The sequence below is a fragment of the Pseudopipra pipra genome, chromosome 6, assembly GCF_036250125.1.
Source record: "Pseudopipra pipra isolate bDixPip1 chromosome 6, bDixPip1.hap1, whole genome shotgun sequence".
Lineage (NCBI taxonomy): Eukaryota > Metazoa > Chordata > Aves > Passeriformes > Pipridae > Pseudopipra > Pseudopipra pipra.
Window position 1 is genome coordinate 23,048,420 of NC_087554.1, and position 17,671 is coordinate 23,066,090.

The window sequence follows — 17,671 nt, forward strand, 5'->3', positions numbered from 1 at the left end:
CCTGGATCTTGCCGGGAGAGGCAGATCGAGGCCGGTCAGAGGGAGAGCGCTGCCAGCCCCGCGTCGCGTGGGCAGCCGTGGCGGCCGGGCTGTGGTGCCCAGCCGCGCTTTCCCCTGTGCCATGTTCCCCGTGCCCCCCCGGCCGTGCCGTGTCGATTCCATCGCGGGGCCGCTCCGGGGGCGAGCGCAGTGCGGGGCGGGGGAGGGGAACCCAGAGACACATTCGGGTGCCGGGCGGAGCCTGAGCATTTTATGAATGGGCTCATATGACGTCATGAGGGCGGGAAGAGAGGACCCGTCCTCCACCAATCCTGCGAGGCCTCCGCGCTGCGAGGCCAATCGAAGCGCGATCTCCGGGTGACGGCCATCCTCGCCGGCCAATGGAGGCAGGAGAGCGGTGGCGACCACGTGGGGCGCAGGCCGCAAGTAGTACGGGGGCGTGTGGCCGGGCGGCCTCGGGGCGGGCGGGCCCGGCCGCGTTGCCGGGTTACCCGGTGCCTGAGCGGCCCCTCCGCCAATCGCGGCGGGGCGGGGGCGGGCGCCGTGACGGCTGCGGGGCGGCGGTGGCCGGGAGGGCTCAGTCCGGCCGCGGCAGCCTCCGCAGCATGGTGGTTCCCGCCGCGCTCCCGGCCGCCGGCCTCCTCTACTGGGTGGGCGCGCTGGGCGCTCTGTACGCGGCGGCGCTGGCCTCGTACCGCCTTCTGGCCGGCCTCCGCGTCTGGGTGCTGGGCAGCGGCGCTGCCGCCGTGGGGCCGGCGCTGGGCGCCTGGGCAGGTGAGTGCGCGTCCCGGCCGCCCCCGCCGCGGCTCCTTCCCCTCCGTCCCCCCGGGCCGGGGCAGAGCCCCGCCGGGCAGCGCGGCGGCGGCCTCGGCCCGGCGGGGAGGGGGCGCGGGGCGCTTCTCCTGGTGAGCGCGGGTGGCGGGCACCGGCCTCGAGGGAAGCGGCGGAGCGCCCGGGGGGCGGCAGCGGGTCCCGGGGCGGGCCGGTCTGGGGCGGCAGCCGAGGGGCCAGCGGGTACCGCCGCCCGGCCGGGCGCGCTGCCGCGGAGCCGGTCTCAGGCTCCCCGCGAAATCTGCGGGTGCTGAGAGAAGCTCCAGTTGTTGGGATTTTGTGCGCTGGCGGGCGGGCGGGCACGGCGTGTTTGAACTTGGTCCCGGCCGAGCGCGCAGCGCGGCCCCGGGTCCGCGCGGCTGATCCCGGTCTCGGTCTCGGTCCCGGTCCGCATTCCCGGCGCGCGCCGCCCCCTCCGCGCCGGCCTCGCGCCTCATCGCTGACGTCACGCCCGCCCCGTCCCCGCCGCCCCCGGAGCAGCGGCGGCTCCCGGTGCAGCGGGAGCGGGAACAGCCAGCCCCGTGCCCGGCCGCGGCGGCACCGGGAGCAGCAGCGCTGGGCCGCGGCCGATGCCCGGGCGGGCGGGGGCAGCCGCGGCTGCCCCGGGAGAAGCGCCGGGGCGGAGGGCGAGGGAACAATCGTGCCGGGAGCGGCGGGCGAACAGCGCGAAACTTGTGCCAGCCCCGCCTGCTCCAGCAGCCCGTCCGCTCCGCGGTCCCGGTCCAAGGAAGGGCTGAAGCTGAGTGGCCGCTCCTTTGTAAGGGGTGACAGTAGTAGTGGCCGGGAGGGGGTGTCGACAGCGTTAAACTGACATCCCAGAAATACAGGAGCGCAGGGGAAGTACAGCAGAGGCTGGTGCCAGGGGATCACCAGTGCTACGCTGCACTAACTTTTCTCAGTTCTTCGATTCCTGGTCACAGGAGGCACAGTTTTTTCCATCTGAGTCTGACATTGCCACTGCAGCTTTGAAGTTAAGATGAGGCTTTAGGAAGGGCTTCTCTGCCGGTGTAACAGATCAGGCCAAGAGAGTTTTCGGTTCCATTCCTCCCAAAGGCAGTGGGAAGGACAAGTCCTAAGCCTAATTGGGAATTGATAAGGTGGGCCATAAGAAGAATTGCAAACTGTAAGAGCTGTGAGTTTAAGATGAGATGATAGTTTAAAAGGCTGCACAAGGTATTTCCTTCCCTCAAGGGGAGTAGGAGGACATCAAGTGCTCAGATGCTGCAGCTGCTTCCAGGTGGCAGACCTGTAGGTGCAGCAGCCCCGCAACAAGCTGGTAGGTTGCTGGGCTAATGACGGTGCTTCCTGATAATCTTCAGCCAACACAGAACTGGTGCTTCAGCCAGCACAGAACTCGTATATGAACACATGGTCGGGCAGTCGAATTTCAGCTTGTGTGAGACTCCAGTAAAGCAGTAATGCTACTGGCAGCACACATAATGCCAGAGCATGTCATGAGTCCTGCGTGCACGGGTTTGAAATGCAGCAGCAGTGCCTTGGACAAGCTGTAGCTTTACATACAAATGAATAAGGCCCATGTCTTCCTCCCAGCTAGAGAAATGGAATGTCTGTTAAAGATATGGTTGGCACAGGAGACCCAAACCCTCTTTGACTTTCTGATGTTAGTTTTAAATATATTACTTACTGCATTATCAGTTGCCTCCTGACTTGTGGTGCATCACAGAAGTCTTGGTGGCCACTTTAGCTTGTTTTGCGTTGTCACACATGTGGAAGTTTGCAGTGCTTGAGCCAAATGCCAGCTTATCAGCTGGAACCACAAACTGTAGACAACAGATCTTCCCACAGTCACATCCTTAGATGTTCAGAGAACTGCAATGCAAATGTCCTCCGTCACTGGTTTGTACAAGTGCAGGCAGCAGCAGGCCACTGTATGTGGCCAGTGGCTACTCAAAAATTATGCTTTCTCTTTGCCATGGTCATGATCTTCAAGACATGGAGGAAGAGGAGCATTGGCAGGACAGCTAAATTCCCTGTTTGTTGCTCTGCTCTGAAGTGGAAGCACTGCTGCGGTGTCAAGGAGCATGGAGAAATTGGGTGATGGTGCCTGCTGATTTGGACTTGAGCTGTCACTGTGGCTGACAACGTTTGGCCATCGTGAGCTAGCTGTTGTGTGTCCTCTGTGTGCAGCTTATGCAGGCGAGATGCTGCTTTATTGGGGCAGCTGCTGTAATCTCTAGCTGAAATGAGGAGAGGTTGTTGTAATCTGAATAAGCACTGGGGTGGTTTGCCCTGAAGCACATTGTGGCACCAGCAATAGTCTGGACAGGTTGTCTGTTTTCTCTCCTAAAAAGGAGTATGAGGCACAGCTTGCAGATATGTTGGGTCACCTTGAGAGTCATCGAATTACTAAGTCATACTGTAGGAAGAAGTGCATTTCCTGTTTTTCTGGTCTTTTAAAAACTAGTGGATTTGATGCTAATTGGGACTGTTATGTGTTCTTTCTACTGCAGGACTAGAAAGCAACTTTACAACAATTCTGAAACACAAACACTTTTATAAGGGCTTTTTACCGCCCTTTACCTCTTCTGCATGTCTGAAACTGACTTGGAAATTCTTTTCTTGTTTTCTTAGATTTTTTTTTGGATGCCTATATTCAGTTGCTTCTATCTATGCTCTGTCTAATTTTCTGGTATTTAGAAGGAGGGGATTTGAGGAGGAGGAACAACTGGATGAACCAGTAATGTACTCGGAGAAAATCAGGTTTGTACTACTTGAAATAGCATCTCTTTTGACCAAAAGTTAATTTTTCTAAAGTTGCACTTTTGTATGAAGGTCTGTATGCAGCTTTTCTGGTTTACCCTCTGCATAACTTGCATCTGGCTTGATTTTTGGCTACTGTACAGTGAATGGACGTTGGGTGGATGTTATTTCAATGTGATATTTCTGGGTGCGTCTTGAGCGAGTATGCAGTGAAAACTTGTGTGTCCAATGCTCTGCCTTTGATGTGCCTCATAAATTGGTAGCAGAAGATAACAGCTCCCTTGATTGAAAAACAGTTTAGCTAAAGAAACCACAGACTTGACAGGAGCAGCATGCCAAGGAGTCATTCTGAAATCACCAAGAATACAGCAAAGATGTGGCTGCTCTCCTGCCTTCCTCTAGACAGGCAGATCTGTTGATGGTGCTGCTAGTTGTGATCCATAGTGGTATTTCCTTAGGCTGGATGAGTGTCCTATTCTTCTCCCATTGATGGTAGTGGCAGGCAGCCACCTTGCTTCTCTGCCATTGACAATTGGGTGTATTCTGGAGTACAGAATGTCTGGAGCAGGGAACTGTCTGCTGCTGTCATAGCTCCCATTTGGAGAGTTGCCTTGTCTCCTATTTTAGGAAGTCACCTCTTTTTCTGGAAAACATGAAATAATTTTTCTGTCCATTTCCTTCAGTAACTTGGTGAAATGAATTCAAAATCCTATGGTAATTCAGACTGGGAGGGACCTCAGGAGGCCTCTACTTCAACCTCCTGTTTGGAGCAGGGTCAGCTGTGAGATCAGACCAGTTTGCTATATGCAAATAATCAACTTTGTATATTCAAAATACACTGTCACTGCAAGTTGTATTGATCTGGTGCTCTAAAGTGCCTGACATCTTGGTTGTGTCAATACCTGGTTGTGCAGATACCTAAACTTTTTATTTATTTTTTTCCTGGCTCAAAATCGCAAATACGTTGATGAGAAATATATTTTTTCCCTGATTTGATGTAACTGATGTGTTAAGTGGAAACAAAGTTTATTTTGATTGTGTAATTGTCCATATGACACTCAAAGAAAAGTCCTGTTTTCTTTCAAGCCTCACAATGGCTTAAAAAAGCACCCACTTCTTCCCCCAGTGCCTTTGATAGAGACATGGTTGAATAATCGTACATTTAGTGGTTACAAAATGTCTGATAGTGGTGATGCTTTCTCATGTGGTGAATACAGCTGTACAGTTGTATTGGGGCCAACAAACGTTTGTGAAGATGAGCTTGCCTTAATTAAGCTTCTTGGAGTTTATTCACTAGCATGCAAAATTAACTAAATGTGGGCAATTTGCTCTAAATTTCCTAAAAAAGAATTTGTAAGAGGTTGTTAATCAGGATGGTGCTCTCAACTCCCTCTAACTTCCTGTGATTTGAATTTAGACAAAACCCCCTTATTCAGTCTTAAACTGTTCTTTTCCTGTGTAAATGTTTAACAAATAACTTGTTGGAGCAGCAGCAAAGCTGGGTGAACCTCTCTGCTTTCTTGTCGGCTTCTTTTAACTTCTTCTATTTAACCTGGGCTATGCATAGTCCAGCATCTAAAAATAGCAGCTTGTGTACCAGGGCCACTAAGGAAGGCATGAAAAATGTATGTAACTGGGTACATGAGCAGTGGAGTAGATACTTATTTGTGTCTCTATGGTCAGGTCTTTTAAAAATTAAGAATATGGGGGGTGATTCCCAAACTCTTGCAAGCAGGTTGGGGTAATAACAAGCTCTATAAGTGAGACCTTAACAATAATATTATTAAATTAATAAATGTGATGCTTATGTGAAGAGGAAGAAGACTAGCTGAATTTTGTATTTGTCATTGTTTTGAGTTAGATTCCATCTATAAGATTATGCTTCCTGTGGTGTCTGGAAACGGTGTGTTATGAAACAGACCCTGATCCTTATGAAGTTCGTGGGATATCATTAATGAAATGTCAGATGATAAATTATGTTAACAACAATTTAAGAACTCCATACAAAGGACATTCACTTTAGTGCTGACCATGTGCTAACTTGCTGATGACTGAGCAGCTTTCACAAGCAATGTTGTTTTCCAAACTCAGTAGCATCAAGTGAAATAGTTACCTGAAGGCTTCTTTGTTTTCTGCAAGTAGGTTTCAGTCCCTGTTGCACAACTGAGAGCAGTATTGATTTGCAGGTGTTTCACAATGTGCAGTGATATAGTGTAGACCATGTCACAAATCACTGTTGCACAAATCACTGTGCAACACTAGTGCAATGTGTGGTGAAGGTGTAGTTAGTAGGGAAGTGAAAGGAATTCAGCCTGCTCTCCCTGCAGGATGTGAGAGGAGAGGCTCTGCCCAACTCCCAGTTTTCCCTGCATGCAAGTGCTTGGCTGGTGTGTGCAAAGCTTTAGGGAAAGCTTTTGGTTCTCTTGTTCTTTAGCAGAATCACTTATTCAGAGATTTATCATCTTCAGCACTTCAGATCCATTGGAAAGGTTTTCTGGCCTTGTTCTTGATTCTGAATTCTATACAAACACTTCTACCCTTGTGTGAAATAAAGCATGGCACTCATCAACCTAGAAAGTAATGTTAAGAAAGTGTGAAAATATGCCAGTTTGCTTGTAACTAACTCGTGATTGTGACAGCTCAAGAGAAATGTGCAGCCTGAACTTGGAGCATGTTTTGCTTTTTTGTATGGCTATTTGCACAGTGCTTCTGAAGGGTTATGCATTGAAGAGTGGTTTTGAGAACAAGCTGGTGCTAGTGTCCTAATCCTCTCTGAACTTCCCAGGAGTGCTTCTCCAGTGTGTGTGGCTTTTGCTTTTCCTATTTGCCATGTAATGTTTCCAAGTATCCATCCTGAATTTTCTCTAGTAAAAAAGTTAGCTGTCTCCCTTTAGTCATCAATCCTATTTATAGTTGGTAATTTAGAAGACTTCTGTCAGTGTCTCCCTCCCGCTTGCTCCTTGTTGGACTAAGCAAGCAATGCTCTTCCAGAGCAACCCAGGAGAAGTGGCATCTCTGACCCTGTTTCTCTAGACTCAGCAGCTTGCATTGTGTGGTGCTTGAGTGGGCTGCAATTCCTTCAGAGACCTTGCAGCTCTTGGTGAGTCAGGGAGGTTCTCTAGTATTTTTTTACGTAGGCTACTGCTACTAACATATCCTAAAATTAGTTTTGCTTCCTGACAGTGTAAAGGAATGCTGTTTTCTACAATTTTGCTGTATTTCTGCTGCTTGACTGCATCTTTCAGGTGTTTTCCTTTGCACATGATGTTACTCACTGTTTAAAATCTCTGCTTAGTAGGATTGCTCAACACTTGTTGCGTTGAGTGCTCCTTCTTGCAATCTGTGCTCAAAAGAAGAGTGGGAGAGCAAATACTTCACCCAGAAGTCCACAGTCTCATCTCCAGTTCTGATGTATTCCCGCTGATGGACTTCAGCCTTCCACTTCGGGCTTGTGCCAGCGCGCTAAAGGTGTATGTGTGGGCACCACCACCAATCAGCATCAATCAGGCTCATAATCTCCAGCTCTGGAGTTTGATTCAGAATATGAACAGGCATTGCTGTGTTTAACTGCAGGAACAGAGATGTATGTGAAGAAGGGTTAAATGCTGTAGTACAGTTTCTCTACCTCCAAAAAAAAAAAAAAGCTAATGATGTGTGGAGGACAGATGTTTGCATTAAGGTGAAAAGAATACCCATCTCTGATAAACAGCCTGAGAGGGAAATGCTTGAAAATTTATTAGCCTGGGGGATGAATAGCTGTGTTATTTTAAGCCAGCTCATTCTCTCAACCTTCTGTGTGTTTTAAAGTAGGGATACTTGTAATGGAAACTGGTTAATTAAATCTAGAGAATTTATACAATGATGTAATCTAGAGTAGTACCTTTCTCCCGTTTCTTTGTTTTCCTTTTTTGTCCAGTGTACTTCCCTCCCTTTGGGAAGATTATCTGTGAAGCACCCTGGTGACAGCAAGGAAAGGCCTTGTGTACAAGTGAGGAGCACAGAAGTGTCTCCAGCAAAGAAGTCCAACTGGAGTTGTGCTGGGTGTTACTGCCAGTTGGGTAAATACTCTCCTGTGTGAAGAACAAGTAAGCGAGGAAGCCCTGAAGGTGTGAGGGCAGAGCCGAGAGTGTAGTTTGGGGGAAACTGCAGTAGTTCTCCACCTGGGAATCGTTTTTTGGTGGGTGGGTGAAATACGTTGTTCTTGGTCTTGTGAATCACAGAATATGCTGAATTGGAAGGGATCCACAAGGATCCTTGAGTCCAACTCCTGGCCTTGCACAGGACCATCCCCAAGAGTCACACCACGTGCCTGAGAGTATCATCCAAACGCTTCTTGAACTCTGTCAGGTTAGTGCTGTGACCACTTCCCTGGGGAGCCTGTTCCAGTGCCCAACCGCCCTCTGGGTGAAGAACCTATTTGTGATATCCAACCTAAACCTCCTCTGACACAACTTCAGAGCATTCCCTTGGATCCTGTCACTGGGCACCGCAGAGAGGTGGTGGAGAGGAGAAGACCCCTCTTCCCCTCACAAAGAAGTTGTAAACTGTGATGAGGTCTTCCTTCAGTCTCCTCCAGGCTGAATATATTCATCTCTAATACATATGGTTGGGATGATCATGTCTGCTATGAAAGGGATGATAGTAAGAAAGTATCTCCTAATTATTCGAACAGAAATGCCAAATGTGATTCTGTAGGCCTGTATATGAATACAAATATGGGATAAACACTGTAACTGGTAGGTAAAGCATCTCGTGTTGGGCTTGCATGGTTTAATTACTTGCCTAATTAGATTTAGGGTTGCTGCTTGTAGTTTCAGATGACTTCTGTTGCTCACTTACTGGTAGACTTTAGAAAACCAGGGTTTCTAAAGAAAAGCAAAAGATTTTTCAGATTGAGTACATTAATATCTGAAAATGCTAGAACTGGAACAATTTGATTTCCTTCCCCTGTAGTACTTTTAATTGTATCAAAGAATTCTATCTTAAATCTTCTTTTTTTTTGACTCCTGATTATTTAACCTTAATGTGATATATTGTTTTTCAATCTGTGCAACTTCCAGATTCCTGGAGTTGAAGTCTAGAGCAGTACACCATCAGCCACTGAGTGAGTCATTAGCAGAGCTAAAATCCTGATCCACAATATAAACTTCTCCAGCTAACATGGCAAAAGAGCTATATACAAAATTTCCTGCTGAGCTTCTAATTTACTCCCTTACCCTCAGCGACAGATGGTGACACCGAAAATCCTGGGCTTTGGTCGTGGGTTTTGAAAGAATCCTCATGTGTAGCAGTTCTTCAGACTAGAGTTGAGATGTCCAGAAGCTGAGCCTCAGGGAAAATAGTGCCTGTTCCATTGTTTCTTGTATTTCTTTTCCCATTTTTATTACCCTCCCTGCTTCTTTCTCTCTTGAGGGTTCTCTTGTTTTTTGCTCATGACTCAGTTGCTTCTCAGTTGTGGGAGACAGCTGGGTGGCTCAGATTCAAGCATGGTTTGCATATGTGCAGAACTTACTGTCTATTTGACTGTACAGATTTGGGTTTGGTTGCATCTTTTTTTTTTCTGTTTTTTATACCTCGCTTCTGTTTTCTCCTCCTAAGTAATCATGAGCTGTGTTTTCTAGGAGGGTGTATTCCATCAATCATGGAAGTACCCGAGGAACAGCTGGGCTTCCACTTCTTGAGGAGCTTTCTACTTACTGGACAAGGAAGAGCAGAGTTGGGGAGCTCAGCTCTAGGGATGTTAATCACAAAGATTTTTTTCCAAAGGGTTTTCATGTGTGTTAGAAGACTACCGCTGAAGCAGAAAGGGAGAAAGGCTATAATGAAAGAAGGGGACTGGGACATGAGGGATAAACTCAGTGGGGCAAAGGTTTTTATTGTTGAGGGGAGGAGCTTGTTGTGCAGAAACTGAAGAATCTGATCTCTTTCCAAAGTGTCTAGTCCCTGCTTTTAGGTGCAGAGGTGTGGAAGAATGTGTGTAGATACAGAAAGCAGAAGGCGGAGAACTACCTATAGTTCTGCAGTTGCTGCTACCCAATCAACGCTTGCATGCTGTTTTTCTCCATACTCTACTTCACCAAAAAGACCCAGTTTCATGTTCCTTGTCTGTGACTGGCTGGTCTGTTTCTCCAAAACTCTTCTCTTGTATCTGTTCTCATCTCTGGAAGACCTGTTTCCCATAGGCTTTGGTCCATCTGCTCCCTTCCCCAGGATTCTTATCCTGCCAGCAAAGGTGCTTGAGCTATAAATTTGTAACTTACTATTGTTTTTCACAAATATATTTTCTTGAAAAATACAGTACTCCTGATGTCTGAGTCCTATCTGCCACAAGAGCTCTCCATCTCCAGAGTGTGACGAGTAGAGGTGATTCATCATGGCTTAAAAGTCAGATCTCCCAACTCAGAATATTCTGTGACTCAGTGACTCTAACAGGAGTGAGGAGCAGCAACCAGGAGAAGGATAGGGCAGTAGACAATCACTGCACTGCTGGAAAAAGCAGCTACCCTGTCAGTAGTTGAACAAGCTGTTTAGAGTTAGGGTGTCTTGCAGTTTGTTCCTGCCCTCAGATGTCCTGCATGTCCAAGCTAGTGTTTGTCTTGCATGGCAGAAAGGAATGTGTATTCTTATCATTTTACAGGTGTTCTAATACCAACTCTTTACCTCAGTATTTTTGTCCTGGTAGACCCAGATCTATGTCAAAACTTTTGGGGCTCCGCAACTTTTTGTTGGTTCCTAGATTTGGATATAGAATACTCCATTTGGTGGACTGGTTCTTCGTCTTTGCTATTTACTGCCAGTTCTTGGGTGTTCACTCCAACCTTCACAGCCTTGTTCATGTCCCTTACGTTGGAATCAGTGGTGTCAGTTTATAAATGAGATGCCTTCAGTCACAAGACTGAGTGTGTGGTTTTACATCATGGCTTTCTGATGTAAAAGTTTGGTGTGAAGAGAGAAGGTAGATGGAGAATTCTGCTCTTGCTGTTTTCCTCCTTATGCTGGCAGTGATGTTGGTCTGTTTGTGCGATGATCTGGTTAAGGAGTCTGCCCTGCAGAAAATTAGTCACTTGGGGCTATTTATGCTCCATAGACTGCTTTGGTCATATGAATTTCAGTGCTGGTGCAACAGAAAGGAAACCTGGCAGTATTATGAAACTATATATTGAGGATACAGTTGAGCCCATTGGTCAGCTCGAATTGCTCCAAGACCAGGCTGCTGCCAAAAGAATTGCTGCTGCTGTAGTCACTGGCTGTGAGCTCTCGCTGCTTCCCTTATGTTGCCTCTAGTCAATGTGTGGCTGTGGTGGCGTGAGTGAGGTCTGCTTGTGTGGCTGACAACTAACTCTGCAAGAAAGACCAGCTGTAGGTAGCTGGATCAGCTTACTGAGCTGCCTGAAAAGCAACTGGCAAAGAGATGCTGAGGAAGCAGGTAAGAATGGATGGCGGGGTGACATCCTGCAGCTACACTGGCTGAAATAGAGCCTAAAACTGCAGGAGGAGCGTGTTTTCAGTTCTGTTGCTTGGTCCCATCTTAATGGGCTATTCCAGAGTCCCGTTTTGCTTGGTTCTTTGTGGGTCAAGATGGGTGGCATGTACCTCTTGTGGGTTTGAGAGGATTGTTTGTGAGTTGCACAGTATGGTTTTGGAAGTCCTTGCTAACAGATTTAACTAGCTCCTTTCCTTTTCCAAAACTAGAATAATGGTCTTGTATTGATTTGATAGCTAGGGTATTAATTTTAAGACATAAAACTTTTTGTCATTCCTTCTACAGTAGTTTAGTATTCTTTTCTTTCTGTGATCTTGTCCTTAAGGACAGACTGGTTGTGTTTGACTGTATTTCAGGATCTTGTTCTGTTAACCAAAATCTTGATGTTTTACAGTGTTTGAAAATGGGATGTGGGATGTGGTAGGGAATCTGTAAATTTAAAAGTCTTTGTAATCCAAGAAATTTTAGTAAAATGAAAGAGGTGGATTTTCAAGCTGCCACCTATGCAGAATTGTGGTAGCATCTCATCACAGCTGGATTTGTCACTTCTATGCTATTGCTGGTTTTGTTTAAATCGAAGTGTAGAATTGCTGATATAAAACATTGCCTTGGCAACATCTGAAAATAATGCATTTGTTCAGAGAAATGTTAGTGTGACATACCAGTATAGACTAGCTTGTTTCAGTCACTGTAAGTAAGCTTTGGATTGAAACCATGTTTCTTGTACAATAACCTAGAATTTGTCTCTTCAAACTTACTTTCAGCACAAATTCTGTACAAAGTGAGGAAGTAGATTTGAGTAAGAGTATATCTTATTTCATAAATGTATATTGTTTTAAAATAGCCTTTACTGTAGAAATTGGTTTACATTTTCATTTCAGGGTCTTATTTTGGGGGGAATTGGTCATATGGCATGCCATTCAAAACTTTTAATGCCCAATGTAGTACTATATGCATATACTTATTAGCTGTGGATTTTCTGCAGTCTGAACTTTTGCCCTTATTCCTAAATCTTGGAGTAATGATACTGTTCTTTAAAAAGCCCTTTCTCCCTTCTCCTCCTTTCCCCCTTCTCCTCCTTTCCCCCTTCTCCTCCTTTCCCCCTTCTCCTCCTTTCCCCCTTCTCCTCCTTTCTCCCTTCTCCTCCTTTCCCCCTTCTCCTCCTTTCCCCCTTCTCCTCCTTTCCCCCTTCTCCTCCTTTCTCCCTTCTCCTCCTTTCTCCCTTCTCCTCCTTTCTCCCTTCTCCTCCTTTCTCCCTTCTCCTCCTTTCTCCCTTCTCCTCCTTTCTCCCTTCTCCTCCTTTCTCCCTTCTCCTCCTTTCTCCCTTCTCCTCCTTTCTCCCTTCTCCTCCTTTCTCCCTTCTCCTCCTTTCTCCCTTCTCCTCCTTTCTCCCTTCTCCTCCTTTCTCCCTTCTCCTCCTTTCTCCCTTCTCCCTCTCTTCCTTAAGGTGTCTTAGTTCCTTTGATACAAGCTACTTCCTCTAGCCACAATGGCGACTTTCAGCATGAATGATGTACCTGAGTTCAGTGCTGTGTTAGTTTGCATGTGCAGTGGACTGCTCGGCCTCTAACAGTGACCCGACCAGACTGTGCTGTGCCCCAGCTGGCCCATGTTCGTCCTGTCCACGTTCTGGTGCTTGTGGAACGGCAGTATTTTGGTGAGGTGGCACTAGCTGTCTGAACACATTGTAAGAAAGGTTTGCACGACCTGAAGAAGAGCAGCAGAGATGCTGGAGCGTTTCCCATTGGCGAAAGGGAGCTTTGCGCAATTTTGAGGGGTCTTTTGAGAGAGAGCTAGAAGGACCTGTGGGTAATAAAGCTCTTTTGTGATTCTGATCAGTGGACTAAAGGTACCAAGATCAGTCTATGCAGAGGTGGTAAGAACAGCCTCCATTGTTTCTAATGTCTAACTTCTAAAGGAGGATTTTCTCTTGGACCAGAGAGGGAAGTTCAATACTTGGCCCCTAGTCTCACTTAGAGAGGAGTTGGGGGGGCACTACTGAAAACCTTTTCTGTTGTGGAACTTATAAGCTTTTCTAAATCAAAGAGTCTTTGGAAAGTTGGGATAGGGGAGCTACAAGGATGGGATGTCAAAAAAGGAAGGAAAGGATCGAATAGGAGGGAGATGGGGCAGGAGGTACCTGAAGTCAAACGGGGAGCCAGTGGGGTGCACCCTATTGTGGATGCGGCTTTCCAGAGAATCCAGGCGGTTAGTAGAGGCTATTCCGCCTTCATAGCATTGCACCTGTGGACAGAAGGTGTTGCTGGAAGTTCCTCTGAGCTACCTTTTTTGTGAGCCATGACTGCTGGTCTGCTAGCTTGGGACAAGCTGAAGAGTCTTGTTGCCACTTGCTTGAGTGTACTGTGTAAATAAAAAGGGAGGTTGGAGAGATTGCAATGAAGACCTTGGAAGGAGATTGTGGTGGACCTTCCCAGGGGGTTGCTGCATTCTTGGTGTGACTATCCATAGAAGTCTCCACCTTGCCAGGAGCAAAGTACATGTTGAGGACATGGTGAACAGTGCTGCGTCTGTGCCAGTGTTCCCTGATGGAGGCAGGGTTCAGTGGGACCTGAAATCCATGGGGAATGCGGGCTGGCCTGGAGGTCCTTCCCTCTGCCGGGAACGTGTGCCGAGCTGCCTTGTGTTTGGGACACGAGCACGCAGGGCTGTTGGCAGCGAGCTCAGGCTCCTCTGTGAAGGCCGGCTGGGGAGAACCGCTGGGGCAGGCGGCAGCGAGGGATATGGAGAATGCTATCGGCTGGGCCCCAGCTGAGCACACGTGGGCTGGGCTGGGCTGCGAAGGGCGCGCTGGTGGCACCGGGCTCGTGCTGCTGGAAGCCAGGCGCTCGGGAAGGGTCGGCTACCGGCCAGCAACGGGGATCTCCAGCGCCCCGGTACCGTGCATTCTTAGTACCAGGGCTGATGGCAGTGCGCGCCGTGGTGCGGGCGTGCTGGGATGAGTGTGTGGGAACAGGACGTGCTCCTGGCCGCCCGGGCCGGGGCATCACGCGTGGGCGCAGAGAAGGGGCCGCAGGGCGCCGTCGGTGCCGCGTCCGTCTGTCGGTCCGTCAGTCCGTCCGCTCCCTCCCCCGCCCGCCGCGGCGCCGCAGCGCCCCCTGCCGGCCCCGCGCGGCGCGCGGGAGGTGCGGGCGCTCGGGGCCCGCGGGGCCGCCCCGCCGCCCTCCGGCGGCATCGGCCTCGCCCCCGCGGCCTCCGGTGGGCGGTGGGGAAGCCCGCCCCGCTCCCGGGGGACCCGCTCCCCACGGGTGGAGGCCGCCCCCACGAAGGGTTAACGCCGCCTCACCTCAGCCGCCCCGGCCGCGGCGGGCGGGGGCGGGGGAGCGGTGCCGTCACTGCGGCGGCTCCCGCGCCGTTACCTAACCGGTGACATAACGCGCTCTCTCCGCTCCGCTCAAGGAACGCCTGGGGCCATCACGGGGGCTGGGTCTCAGACCCTGTGGGGAGGTGACGGGGCCGCTGTGAACCCGGCCGGGGGCGCCTGGCTTCCTCCGCCTGCATTCCTGCTCTTCCCAAGCCGCCCCCGCTCCCCCCCCCTCCCTCCCCGAGGGGAGGTGGGCTGCCCCGGCCGGGAACTCTCCCCTTGTCCTCCTCCCGAAGTTTCCCGAGCGGCTGCCGGCGAGCCGGGCGGGCAGTGAATCGGAGGGGCCGCCATCCCCCGCCGCTGCCCCGTGGGAGGGGGGACACGCCAGCCTGGGGTCCGCGGCCGCCTCGCGTGACAGGGACACTGACAGGGACACTGGCTGGTCCACGTGCGGCCGGGGGGGCCGGGGCAGCCTGCACCAGCCCATGCAGTGCCCGCAGGCGCTTCCTCTGCCTTCCTGCTCTGCCAGGGAGAAGAAAGTGCATCGAATCAATTGTAGCTGAAACATTTAAGGAGGCTTGATGGGAGCCCTATTTCCATGGGAAAATCTGGGGAGTTTTCCACCGGGGGAAATACTGCAAGTGTTCAAGAGCTGGGAGTGAAATATAGAAGGCATCGGTGGGCGTTTCTTTATTTAGAAACGGGAAGGCAAAGGCAGTGTTGCCCGAGTTCTTCCTTAAATCTTTAAGGCAAACAGCTATTGCAAAACAGTGCCGATACGAATAAAACAGACCAGGATTTCTAGAGCGCTTTAACGTAAGAGTCTCCCTAATGCGTGATGGTAATTTATCGAGGGCATTTCTCATGAGACAGCTGTTGCCTTCTAAATTGATTAACTTGGGCGTGTTAATATTATATTCATCTCCTTCCCCTCTCCCCCCCCCGATAGATAAAAATATTCAATTAAAGCAAATGTAATTAAGAGCGTGGGATGAAAAGGACCTCAGTGGAACAATAATTACCAAATATGCTCATTTTAGCTAAAACTGTATCTATATTTTAGGGTCAAAAAAACCACAGAGTAGTGTTCAGATTTACTCTGTTTCCAGCACTGCATCGTTGCCTTTCAGCTCTGCGCGACCCCCTTTTTATGAATGGTGGGTTGTGCTCGATTGAGGAGACGGGTCCGCTCGCTGCTCCTGCGTCGGCTGCGGGCAGAGGGCGCTGCTGAGGCCCGAGCGCGGCTCAATGCGGAGAGGCGAGTCCGGCTCTGAAAGGCGCGGCTCGGGCTGGGCTCAGCCGCTGCTCCGCAGCTGCAGTGCACAAAAGCAACACGATCGGCTGACTTCTAGTTTAAACAAAATTGCCCTTCTGTATCGGTTTCCGGTGCAAAGGCTAGAAGGCAAAACGTGGACTTGAAACAAAACACTGTGGAGTACCTCACGCTTGTTGTAGGCAATGTATCTTTTGAAGATAAGTTTAATGGCTTTTCATCAACTTCAATGTCTTATTTTTTTGGTATAAACGATCTCTTTGAATAGATTGTTTCTCATCATAATTAGGTAACTTTCAAAGATGCTAGAAATTTACATTCTTCTACTGCTACTTCTCTACATTTTTAAGAATTACCTTTATAAGATCTCGACAACTGAATAAAGACTTGCAGCTAACAGCATCTTTTATCTGTGTTTGGTCTTACATCTTTTAACAGAACATAGTTTTCTAAATATACTCCCAAAGCCATCTTTGTCTCTGACAATCCATGAGAAGCTGTTTCCAGTACAACTGGAAATGGAGAGGGGTCCACTTTTTAACAGAAATAAGTCTTATTTAGAATTAGAGGTTATAAAAGGTTTAGAGCCATTCCTAGCATAGTGTAAACATGCTTACAAGCTTCTTATGGTTCTTGGAGTGCATGCAATCATGCTTGAACCTGTGAGAGAGGACACCCTGAGGGGTGTCTTCTTCTCTACTACTTTAGCAGTTGGTTTGAGCAACATTGCAGATACTTCCTTCCATAGTAGCAAGGGAAAAGGGTCATATTTGATGTTGTTTTGTGTCTTGGATAGCAACAGACAGCTTAAATGGTCCAGTCCACTTTTTTTTTGTCCTTGGAAACTGAAGATTTGGGTGACCTGACATTTTGGATCTTTCCATTCAGTAAGAATAGAAGCATATTATTGTATCTTCTAGTAGAATGTTATCTCTAAACAAGATGATATCGGTTCTTGCTTAATGTGAACTACTTTGCTAATTAGCCTAGGTGGCTTCCTATTCTAAACCTTACAATTTTATTATCCCTTTTAAGTGCTAGAGGCTTTCACCTGTAGTGGTCACATCAGTTTCAATCTGCATTTATCTTAGACAAGCTGCATAGAGATGTAATAAGGATTGTGAACATCCTGCAGTCCCACAGTTCTGCAGCCTCAAGTGAGGGGCAGTGGGCTGGGTGAAAGGGAGCAGCAATTTCAGCCTCTCATGACACTAGTGTTTCTCCTCTCTGTGTCTAACATGACATCTTGTGCTGCTGCTGTGCTTTTACTGTCTCAGTAAAACCACTAGGAACTGGTTATGGGAACTGGCCTGGTCTCCTGGCTTGTCATTGTTCCTGTAGTGCAGGAGTGGAGCAGATGTATGTTTGTACACTTGTTTCCTGTTGTATATACATTGAAGGGCCTGAACTGGCATTCTGCACTTGTCATCTTCCTGCCACCTTTACAAGGCCTCGTAAAATTCCCAGTGTGATGTTTCCCATACTGCTGTTTAGGGGTTTCAGATATGGAACTCTCTGTGCTTCAACTTCCTTACTTTTGAGCAGGTTGCATGGTTTGGGCATGAGTCTTGTTGCCACTTCAGCTGTTCTGCAGAGTCCTTATTTTCATTCCTCTGTGTCCCTAGAGCAAATGCTACCTTCTCAGCGTACAGCTTGTTTTAACATTGCTTCTAGCCAAAATGAATAAAATATCACTAGGTGTCTTCCTGCTCAGTTTCTGTTGTACTTCTGAGCAGTCAGGATCTCTGAGAGAGCTTCTGAATGAATTCTCTCCAAGTCTCACCTCTCCTCAGCTGGATTTCTTTTTCCCAGATAGGCTGCAGATGTTACAAATGCTCCCTACATTGGCTTCCCCATGCTTGTGTTGGAGGGCAAAGAAGTAAATATGTATAGTGTGGGTGGTGGGGAGGCAGAACTTTACTGCTTCAAACAAGAAGTAGAGTTGTCAAGCTTTCCTATTTCTTTCTTGGGTGGTATGTGACATGATGAGAACTCATGAAGAGGGGAAGAACTTTGCTCTATCACAATCTGTTAATGCACT

General features: G+C 48.6%; 1 protein-coding gene across 1 annotated transcript in view; it reads left to right on the forward strand.

The window, feature by feature from the left end:
* The first annotated feature begins 365 nt into the window (after positions 1-365).
* HSD17B12 (hydroxysteroid 17-beta dehydrogenase 12) overlaps positions 366-17,671 on the forward strand; it is an 85,243-nt gene continuing 67,937 nt past the window's right edge. The window contains exon 1 of the mRNA XM_064657802.1: positions 366-774. Within this exon, the coding sequence (XP_064513872.1) occupies positions 381-774 (394 nt within the window). The 5' untranslated portion in view covers positions 366-380. The remainder of the gene's footprint in view (positions 775-17,671) is intronic.